The sequence below is a fragment of the Tarenaya hassleriana genome, unplaced genomic scaffold (assembly GCF_000463585.1).
Source record: "Tarenaya hassleriana unplaced genomic scaffold, ASM46358v1 Cleome39, whole genome shotgun sequence".
Lineage (NCBI taxonomy): Eukaryota > Viridiplantae > Streptophyta > Magnoliopsida > Brassicales > Cleomaceae > Tarenaya > Tarenaya hassleriana.
In genome coordinates this window covers 449,762-461,787 of record NW_010966822.1, presented here as the reverse complement: position 1 = coordinate 461,787, position 12,026 = coordinate 449,762, and the positions used below count along the sequence as shown (strand labels likewise).

The 12,026-nt window shown below is 36.5% G+C and overlaps 1 protein-coding gene across 1 annotated transcript; it reads left to right on the top strand.

Annotated features, from left to right (window-relative positions):
• Positions 1–4,403: 4,403 nt before the first annotated feature.
• On the top strand, positions 4,404–5,337 carry LOC104822921 (suppressor protein SRP40-like). The gene has a single exon (XM_010554284.1). It carries the CDS (start codon positions 4,495–4,497, stop codon positions 5,080–5,082), a length of 588 nt encoding a protein of 195 aa, XP_010552586.1. The 5' UTR covers positions 4,404–4,494; the 3' UTR covers positions 5,083–5,337.
• Positions 5,338–12,026: the final 6,689 nt, after the last annotated feature.

Genomic DNA, 12,026 nt, shown 5'->3' with positions numbered 1-12,026 from the left:
TATATATATATATATATATATATATTTATTTATTTATATAATTATAAAACTTTATTACTTTATTTTATATATATATATATATATCCAATGAATCCGATTTGATTCGGCCGTGGTCAGTAGAATATTTCCCAAAAATTAAATAGAATATAATAGACTGCATCTAATAAATTACGCATGAAAAATTTATGCCACTTTTCTTGCACCCTCCTGACTCCACGCAAATATGAGTCACGATGCATGACCTTCACGGCTTCACCCTCTCTCCTCAGGTTTTGACTATTTCCATTTTTGCCCTTTAATTTTCTTTTTCTTTCGTTTCCTTCCCGTTCTTCTGTTTGATGCACATCAGTCCAGATATAACTATATACCGCGAAGGTTAAAATGTAAATTGAATCGGAATTTACCTATTCGGTACTTTTCCAGTTTTCCATTTTGTGTTTTCTAATTATTTTCTCGATTTTTTTTTTCTAGTTGGAGGGTTTCTTGGGTGCGGAACATTAATAATTCATAAATAGGCTTCCGAAATAAGCAAACCCTATTTAATATAGGGTTCAAGTACTCGAAAGATTCCACGAACGTGTTCAATATTATATCATCATATATATGTATAGGTATAATCTCTATATATTTTTTAAATTTTCTCTTCCCCCAATTTGATGAAAGATTTGTAAAATCTTTGACTAAAAACGGGTGAAGTATAAGGGGGGAAAAAACAAGAACGTGTGTGGCTTCAAATATGATTACGAGTAGGAGCGCACATATGTGTTTAGCTCGTTTATTTTTAATTTTTTGAAAAATTTATTAATTTATTTTTTATATATTTTTCCTGTATCATACAAAATCCTAAATAAAAATTGTTATGGATATTGTATAAGTGAAAAAAAAATCAAAGAACTCGTGTCCAATACAATATATTTGTATTCTTTTTTTTCATAGGCCAATATATATATATAAATATATATTGTAACAGGTAAGTGGAGATATTAAATTCGGTCATGACCAAGCATCTAATTATGAATGACGTACGACTAAAACCTAATTAAGGGGGTGCATTAGCGCTTAAAATAACAAAAATGCGTTTTATTAAACCGTATTCGTGCGCTCTCATCTTAGAAATTTAAATTAAAATACTGACATAAATATGCTAATTGTTATGGGTATGTAATATTGTAAATTTTAAATCCGAGTTTAGATAGTCCATGTATATACATACACATGTATAATCAAATACGATTCAAGCCCAAATAACTTTCGAAAAGATTAATAAATTTAAGAGAAAATCGCCAAAAAAAACTCTATACTCTCTATATGTCGACAAAAAAATCATGTATTTTTTTTTATTACAAAAAAATTCTGTACTTATATTTATTCGCCGAAATATACCTGTAATCTTCAAATGTGAGACAAAAAAAACTATAATCTTCAAATGTGAGACAAATACTATACTTATACTTATTGACCTAAATGCTATCACATAAACCTTTAAACATTTGCGTTTTGGGGTTTATTTGATAGAATTTATAAAATATAAATATATTTCAACGAATAAGTATAAGTATAGGGTTTGTTTGGTAATAAAAAAAGTATAGAATTTTTTTGTCTGGTATCTGAAAAGTACGTGTATATTTCGACGAATAAGTATAACTATAGAGTTTTTTGGTAATAAAAAAATACAAGGTTTTTTGTCGACATATGAAGAGTACAAAGTTTTTTTGGTGATTTTTTCTAAATTTAAATATTAAGTTTAACACTTTTTTTTTGGTCTGGAATCTAAATTTTCGTGAAGTTCTTGTACAATAATATACAAGAACTCTAGATCCGTTTGTTCTTTGAATTGAATATATAATATATACATCGTGGACTGACCTGGATTATTTTGGTGCAATCATAAACAAATGCCTAATCGTCGATCGATGAAAATAAATTAATAACAAAATAACGATGGCGCACAAACATTAAAGCCTTTAATTTTGTTTAACTGGCTAATTAATAATGCGAGCGGACCAATCTAGATCCTTCTTCCAACAACAAGCCAACAATATAAAACGATTTTATCAATTAAAATAATTAATTAATGTGTTGTTTTATTATTCCTAAAGAGTTAGTTTCCGATGACCAGATCCTAATTAGCTCTAACTGGTCGCTTTAGTCAGCATTAAACCTTTTCCTTCTGATTTTAACTTATTTCTACGTAATAATAATAATAATAACAATTTAATATGTACGTTATACCTTTTCATTACTAGTTGTTAAATAATTATAAATATTTGGGAAATGGCTCATAAGATGATATAGTTCACGAACCGTGACTATCGGTGCACGTTATTTTTTGCGGACATGAATATGGTCGGAAAGCCGCCATTCAATGGGTTTTGCGTAGCTTCTTGCATAAAATTCACATGATTATTATAATTCGTCCATTTTTTTTTAGAATATGATCCGAATATTATTATGATAGCGCACATGGCACGTTGGTAACTAACTTTTTAGTTATAAAACCAAAAATATCAACACTCGCCGCAGAAATTGAGAAGAGAAAGCGAGATGTACACGTACACAACACAAGAAACGTATACACACATGCCATGTACGTACGTACATGTATATGTACGCGTATAGAATGACAGAAATGCCCCCATCCGCCGTTCATATGAATAATAATTAAGAACCAGAGAGAAATAAGATGTATATGTATATATATATATATATATATAGTTTGATGACAAGTAGACAACTATGGCAATATGTAAAAACAGAGTGTATGTAGACGAAAAGGAGAGAGAGACAAATGTATAGAGAAACAGAACAAAACACCACTTGTGTGTAAACCCAATCTCGAAGCATGTTTTCATTAGTTCGCCCTCTTTTGTCTTTATCTTCGACTCATCCCCCCACATATATCGTATCCACATCTTACATATCCTCTCTTTTTTAAATGAACAAATAAATAGTATGAAATTCAACATTTTTATTCAGTAAATTTTGCACCGACTTCGACGGCCAAACGAAAAAAAATACATATATTATTGGACCAACCTTTTTTTTTTTCTGTGAAGGTAAAGTTTAAAAGGTGTGACCGGTTAAAACATCGGTTGCCTTTACATAAATAGCCGTTGGTACCCAATGTTTCAATGTTTATGGCAATAGTTAAAAATTTTAAGGTAACAAGTTGTTCTTGAAGAAGTTCGAATCGAAAAATTAGATACCGTTTTCGAAGTGAATCATTTGAAATTTTTAAACAGTTTTTTAGAGAATTGAATTTTTTGAAATTGAATTGAACCAAACCTTAAAAATCCAGATTTTTTTAAAGAATTTTATTTTTATTTTTAAAATTTTGTTTTTAAAATATAATTTTTTCATTCATTTATTTATTTTTTGATAATATAATATTTTTTTATGAGATTGTATTTTTTTATAACGTTGCACTGATATGACGATAATATATATTTTTCAATCAACCACGTTTATCGTTTTAAATTGAAAACTATTGTCAGATTTTTGAATATATAAAAATTTACGATAATGTTGCAGTTTAAAATATTTTTTAAGAGTTAATAATTTTTTAGATATTTTTTAATAAATTGAAGTATTTATTTGAAATTTTTTTTACGAAAATACGAAGTAAATAGAGAGAATCCATCCTTTTATTCACGAAATTTACATGCGTAAATTACAGCCGTTGGATGATTTCTCGTAATTGACAAGCTCCATCGAGAAGGCAGATCCAACGGCAGATACGAAGAAAGATATTACCAAATCTCCATGACAACAACTAGTTACTTTTTCTTTTGTCTCTCTCGAAAAAAAAAAGAAAAAAAAAAGAAAAAAAGGAGCATCTCTCATCCTCATTTATCTTCTTTTAAAAAAGATTTTTTTAATCAAAATATTAGGTTAAAGCATTTTTCTTGGCTAAAATATTTCAAGTTAAGATATTTTTAGGAACGCATGAACCCATTTTATTTTGTCACTGTTAGGTCATAAATTTATGAAATTCTACCTTTTGGAATAATTAATTCATATTGCTAAAGAAATTGGAAGAGTGTTATGTATTAAAGAAATTATCATACTTTTTCTAAAAGATTTATATCTGTGCGCGGTATCCGTGTGCGTATTGTTTAAGGATTACATGAATTTATATCTGGAAATTACTTTTTTATAATGGAGATATGAATCGATTTATAAGTTAAAGGAATATTAAATTCTCGGACCAATATTTAGATCTTTTTTCCGAGTTATGCGGAAAACATCACGTTTCTCTCTACGTATCTCTGACATGCACGGACCAATTAAATTACTTTTTTAAATATTTGTCGACACTAATCTCGTAATTTATTTATTTTTCATTAAAAAAATCCATTTTGACCAGACCCTCTCTCTATATAACCCTCTCGGACGCCCCATCTCTCTCCTCATCCTCTCATCTTTCTCTCTCTAACAATTTGAAAAGCTTAAACCCTCCTCTATTATCTCTTTCTGTCTCTCTTCTTCAAAAAAATGGCGGAAACAACAACAGCGTCGCCATTGAAGCGTCACAGAGAAGAAGATGAAAAAGAAACCATAGTTACAGAAGAAACAAAACGACAGAAACCCTCTTCTTCTTCTTCTTCCTGCTCTTCTTCGTCATCTTCCTCGTATGATCAGATCCTTTGTCTTCTCGAAGACTCAGAGGAACGAGACGAACCCGACAGTGATTTGACCTCTCTCATCACCACCCTCCAGCAAGAAATCTATCCCGACGAGGAAAACGCCGTCGTTTTTGAATCCGTTAACGTCGAAGAGAAGCCCGCGCTCTCTTCTTGTTCTTCCTCGTCGTTTTCCTCGTCTTCATGCACGTCGAAGGAAGACGACGACGAGGGTAACAAGGATAACGTCATGAGACACCTTCTAGAAGCTTCTGACGACGAGCTTGGGATTCCTAGCACAGATTTTGGCGGGAGTAGTTGCGGAACGACTAATAACGATACTAATCAAGATTGCGTTACCGGTGGAAATTTATTAGATGGGTTTAGCGATGCGTTGTGGGAGCTTGAAGACGAAGCTGCTAATTATTACACGTTGCTGCAGTCTGAACTCTTCATGTAGAAAACCCTAAGGGTATATTAGGGAGACGAAGAAAATCGCTAATATGATATATTTAAAACGAAAAAGATGGGTTTTTTTTTTAATGGAAAATTTTCATTTTTAGCGACCCTTCTTTTTCGGTATGCAAATTAAATACAAATGTCCTCTTTTTTATTCATCTTAGTGTTATAGCAAATACTATTTGGTTTATTGATTTGTAGTGGAGCCGAAAGATAATGATATGTTATTTTTTTTGCCATAGAGTTATTTCGTTTATTATGTGACATCAAGTTGGTCGCAAAAGACGAGTTTACCCTTTTCTTTGAGAAACTAGCCCAATGAAACATATCTGTGTGGGGTAATGAAACATGATTTTTGTTTTTGTTAAAGCTTATAATTTTCATTTTGTTTCCTTGTTATAATTATTATTATTAGGTTTTCCCCAACTAAAGGTAGGCGCATATTCAAAATTTTATTTTCTAAAATCCAAATATTTTATTCAAGTCGGAAGATGAACTATCTATGCAATTATATAATAATTAAAACGTTACATGATATTCCAGGTTTAAATTATCCCACAGCAAACCAACGAATTGATGTACTTCAAGTGACAAATTTGTTTGTGTAGGATGGAAACACATTAGTGCGAAAAATAACTGTGACATAGAAAATAATATACAATTAAATTAAACCTCTTATCTAAGGTTCTTATTAATGCTTTAACTTGAAGACGCTGGGAGACTTGAACCAACTATTTAGCTATTTTTTTCCTATGTTTTTAGATACCTTATTTAGTTAATAATAATCGAATAAAAGTATAGGTATGAATCGAAATGACATATACTCGTAATCGAATTTAATACGATATTTCTTTAAAATTGAATAATCGAATTAAAAATAATAAAAAAATGATTTTGTTTATCTTAATATATTTATTAATAAAAAATCGAAAATAAACGGATTGAAACGAAACAAAATCTTTAAATCAATATTATTATTTTTTTAAATAATTGAACCAACGGAATAAGCCACCCAAATATTTTTTTTCCAATCAATAAAAAAAAAAAGATAAATAACCGAACGAGGAGAACACGCTAAGTTGCGCCGGAGAGTGCGCAATGTGCACCCTTAGTGGCATTGTGTCTACCACCCATTGAGGACGAACCACGTGGTAGATCACGTTAGTCTCGTCGCTGCGAATTACTTCCTTTTTGTTCGTATCACTTTGACTCGCCCAAGTAGCGCGTCAATATCACCGCCCAATAAGACGTTTTGGTGCACAGGTCGTGTGGATTGCACAAAATAACACAATTTTATTAAATTTGAGGGACATTATTCAGGAGCCTAAACATTATTCAGAGTTGTCTTTGTGGTTTATTATTGTGGATTCACTTTTTTATTTTGCTGTTCTATAGAAGGGTATTATTGTATTTTTATATATTGTAATTAGGATTAAGTTATTGTATAAATATCACACTTATTGTAATTGAAACAAAATCAAAAAGGTACTTCCGTACATGGTATCAGGAGCCTGCGATTCCAACCCTAGTCTCGTCTTCTCTTGTTGATTCAGCCTCCTCTCGCCACCTGCACTGCTGCACTCTCTCTTTCTCCAGTGCTCTCCTTCTTTCTGTGCATCTTTCCTTGGTTACTCTCTGATCTGTTTGTCTTTTCATCATGTCTTCTACACCGGTTGCCGTCTCTCATGCCACAGATGAAAGCAATGTGATTGAATCTCATTCCTCGGGCAAATCTCTTCTCTACATCAACATGTCCAACATCACCAAACTCACGTCTACCAATTTTCTCACGTGGAGTATCCAAATTCGTGCCTTGCTTGAAGGTTACAACCTTGCAGGATACATTGAGGAAACCATGGATATTCCTCCGGAAACCATCTCGGTCAGTGGTATTACTCAAGCCAACCCGGACTTCTCCCTTTGGAAACAACAGGACCGTCTGTTGTTCAGCTCTCTCCTCGGCTCCATCTCAGTTTCTCTTCAGCCGATTGTCGCTCGCTCCAAGACAACGCTTGACGCTTGGAAGACAATTACCAACACATATGGTAAAGCTTCTCGTGGCCATCTTCTTCAACTCCGGGATCACATTAAAAGAAGTGTTAAGGGATCACAGCCCATGCATGAATATCTTCGATCTATCACAGCCAAAACCGATGAGTTATCTCTCCTTGGAAAACCTAAGGATCATGAGGATGTACTTGAGGCTATTCTCGATGGACTTCCGGAGGAATACAAGCCGATTGTTGATGCTGTCAACGCCCGCGATGTTGCCATCTCTATTGAGGAACTTACTGAGAAACTTCTTAATCAAGAAGCTAAGGTTCTGCTTTCTCAGTCCTTGTCGTCTACCTCTCTGATGCCTATCTCAGCTCATGTTGCTGATTCTCGACCTCGCCATCAGTCCCGTGGTATGTCTCGTCCTCCTTGGCATCGACGTTCAGGACCACAACAACAATCGCGGGGTTATATGGGCCGATGTCAAGCTTGCGGCGTTCAAGGTCACTCCGCCAAGCGTTGTCCGCAGTTTCATATTGTCGCCTCTCATGGATCTTCTGCCGGTATTGTTGGCTCGTCACCTTGGGCTGTGTCGCCACGACCCTCTCCTCAGGCTCACTCCGCTGTGCATTCAGGTTATGATGCTCAGCCGTGGCTTCTTGACAGTGGCGCTTCTCATCACATAACCACGGACCTTCACAATCTTGCTATTCACAGCCCGTATAATGGCGATGATGATGTTGTTGTCGGTGATGGGTCGGGATTGCCCATTACACATTCTGGTTCACTCTCACTGCCTCTTGCTTCATGCTCTCTTCGCCTTAATGATGTGTTGTGTGTTCCTGCTATGAGCAAGAACCTTGTCTCTGTTCACCAGCTATGTCGCACTAATCATGTGTCTGTGGAATTTTTTCCATCGCATTTTCAGGTGAAGGATCTAAGCACGGGGGCGATCGTTCTCACCGGACCAAGTAAGCATGGTGTTTATGAGTGGCCATCGGTTGCGGCGTCGTCTTCTCACGCTCGAGTGTTTTCGTGTGTCAAGTCCACTTTGTCCAAGTGGCACTCTCGTTTGGGTCATCCTGCGTCTCCCATTCTACGTTCTATTGTTTCTACTTTTGGTTTACCTGTGACTCGGGATTCTTCCTCTCATTTTTGTCATTCTTGCAGCAGTAATAAAAGTCATAAGCTATCTTTTTCAGACTCATCTCTTACGTCTACTCGTCCGCTTGAAATTATTTTCTCTGATGTATGGACATCTCCTGTACATTCGATGGATGGTTTCAAGTATTATGTCCTTTTCGTTGATCATTTCACTCGTTACTCCTGGTTGTTTCCACTAAAACAAAAGTCACAGGTTCATGAAACTTTTCTTCAGTTCAAACCCTTGGTTGAGAAGCGTTTTGGCACATCGATCACCACCTTGTTCAGTGATAATGGTGGTGAGTACATTGCCCTTCGCTCCTTTCTTGCTCGTCACGGTATCAGTCATCTCACTACTCCTCCTCATACTCCTGAGCATAATGGTATTTCCGAGCGACGTCATCGTCACATCGTAGAAACGGGACTCTCTCTTCTTATGCATGCGTCTCTCCCAGTGTCTTATTGGTCTTTTGCATTCACTACTGCAGTCTATTTAATTAATCGCATGCCTACTCCTATTCTTCGCATGTCGTCCCCGTTTCAATGTCTTTTCTCATCTCCACCGGATTACACTAAATTACGTGTTTTCGGTTGTCTTTGCTATCCTTGGCTTCGTCCTTACACGTCACACAAACTCGAACCTCGTTCTCGGGCTTGTGTATTTCTTGGGTACTCTCCGACACAGAGTGCGTATCTTTGCTTTGATCCGTGTCAGTCTCGTCTATTTGTCTCTCGTCATGTTCAGTTTCATGAAGATGTGTTTCCCTTCGCTTCTGGGTCAGTATTTTCTCCATGTCCGGCTGCTCCGTCGTCTGAGTCTATCTCGTGTCCAACCCTTCCTGTGCACTCGTTATCTCTGCAACCAAAGCCACTCATTACGCCTGCTCACTCTCCGCCTTCGTGCTCGGATCCTTTGCCGCTGTCTTCAGCTGATGAAGTCTCAGTCGAGCCATTTGATGTGGTACATCCAGTCTTGGCTTCTGCTCCATCTGCTCCGACTAGGAATGTGCACCCGATGCAGACTCGGTTGAAGAGCGGCATCCATAAGCCCAATCAAAAGTATGCTCTTCTGGTTGCTGCTTCCTCGACAGATGTTGAACCGGCGAACATCACTCAGGCCTTGAGGGATCCTCGATGGCGTGCTGCCATGAGTGACGAATATGATGCTCTCATTCGGAACGGTACGTGGTCTCTTGTTCCCACTTCAGAGGCTGTGAATGTTGTTGGTTGTCGCTGGGTTTTCCGGATCAAACGCAAACCCGATGGTTCGGTGGAACGCTTTAAGGCTCGTCTAGTTGCCAAAGGTTTTCATCAACGTCCTGGGATTGATTTTCATGAGACTTTCAGCCCGGTAGTCAAGCCGACTACGATTAGAGTTGTTCTCAGTATTGCCGTGTCTCGTGGCTGGCCGTTGCGTCAACTTGACGTTAACAATGCCTTTCTTCAGGGCCATCTATCGGAGGAAGTTTTTATGACTCAGCCGCCGGGCTTTGTTGATTCGGCTAATCCACAGTTTGTTTGCAAGCTTCAGAAGGCTATCTATGGGCTTAAACAAGCTCCCCGAGCTTGGTACTCGGAGCTTCGATCTTTTCTTCTTGAGCGGGGTTTTCGCAATTCCTTAGCGGATACCTCGTTGTTCATGCTGACTTCATCGACATCTCGACTCTTTGTGCTTGTTTATGTTGATGATCTTGTGATTACAGGAAGCTGTTCTACTGAGGTTCAGACGTTTATTACTGCTCTTGGTGCTCGGTTTTCTCTCAAGGATCTAGGTGATCTTTCATACTTTCTTGGTGTGGAAGCTCTTCGATCTGACAAGGGTCTTTTACTCACTCAGCAGAAATATATCACTGACTTGCTTCACCGTGCCAACATGTCTGATGCGAAGCCTGTCTCGACACCGATGGCCTCGACATCACGACTCACAGCTATCTCCGGCACCTTGATCGACAATGTCACTGAATATCGAGCTTTGGTAGGAGGTTTACAGTATCTCTCTCTCACTCGACCGGATCTTAGTTTTGCTGTGAATAAGCTTTCACAGTTTATGCACTCTCCGACAGATGAACACTGGCAGGCTGTCAAGCGTGTTCTTCGCTACTTGGCTGGTACACGCGATTGTGGTATTTTTTTCTCGGTCAAGAACACACTCACGCTACACGCATACTCGGATGCTGATTGGGCCGGTGATCGCTTGGATTTCAAATCGACCGGGGCCCATGTTGTCTTTCTCGGTGGTCATCCTGTTGCATGGTCGTCGAAGAAGCAACGTGGCGTTGCTCGGTCTTCCACTGAAGCGGAATATCGCTCCGTTGCCACCACTGCTGCTGAGGTTTGTTGGATTTCATCCTTGATTGCTGAGCTTGGATTTGCTGTCTCTGGTCCTCCAGTTGTTTATTGCGATAATATCGGAGCTACCTACCTTAGTGCCAATCCCGTATTTCATTCTCGCATGAAACATATCGCCTTGGATTATTTCTTCGTTCGTGGCCTTGTTGAATCGGGTGATCTTCATGTTACTCATGTTTCTGCTTCCGATCAGCTTGCCGATGCCCTTACTAAGCCTCTACCGCGTCTGTGTTACTCACGTTTCTGCTTCCGATCAGCTTGCCGATGCCCTTACTAAGCCTCTACCGCGTCTTCTGTTTCATGACTGTTTTATCAAGATCGGACTCACCTCCGGTGCTCCGTCTTGAGGGGGCGTATAGAAGGGTATTATTGTATTTTTATATATTGTAATTAGGGTTAAGTTATTGTATAAATATCACACTTATTGTAATTGAAACAAAATCAAAAAGGTACTTCCGTACATGTTCCACTTGAATATTAGAAAGAGAATAATTTCCTGACGTGGCAATATTTTTTTTAATGATCGACGAACGATATATATTTTCCATCACTAGGGAAGAAGAATCGGATACGGAAACAAAATAAAGCAAAAAGGAAGAGAATCGTACCACAATTTGATTGACACAAATTGAAAATGCCGTGGAATTTTTTCTTTATTTGCTCACATTTGATAGAAAAGGTTTTGAACAAATACGCCTCCACGAATTGTTTTCTTTCATGTCAATTTACCCATTGAAGATGAGGCTCCGTCGAAATTTGGTATGCATGTGCCTTTCTTTTCTATATATATGTTTCAAGTGTATGTACGTATATTATTATTATTATTATTATTATTATTATTATTATTATTATGTGTTATAGAAAATTATGCTAAAGAATTTTATCAAAAAAAAAAAAAAATTATGCTAAAGAAAGAGGAAATAAAAAATGAACTTTTTAAATTTGGTTATTAAATATATAAATTTTTAATTTTATATAAAAATACATAAATTTTGAAGTTTTTTTGTTGTTGCAGAAATCCATATAAATTTGTATAAAAATATATTCATATATATCCACATAAAAAAAAACAACTGAAGTTCATGTATTTATTTACCAAATTTAAAAAATTCATGTTTTGTGACGATATTCCAAGAAAATAATAAGTATTTGTGTTTGAATTTTCAAAGGTTTGGCCCAAAATACAGGCAACAAGGGGTATACCGTTTAAAATGATATAAAGATCAAAATTATTCTGCGGGAAATTATAAAATAATGATGTTTTAACTAATTAACAAAATTATTTTCGTTTCAAGTGATTTAATAGCCAAAATGACAAGCCCATGCGTTGGACTGTGATGATGGGAAGGGACATTCTACCACACATGCATGTGAATGGTTGTGGGATCATCATGATACGCCAATAATATTATATATGAACCGATCAAGAACACACACACACACGGATATATATATATA

Coding starts and splice junctions, on each gene's coding strand:
- LOC104822921 (XM_010554284.1), top strand. CDS start 4,495: ATGGCGGAAACAACAACAGCGTCGCCATTGAAGCGTCACAGAGAAGAA.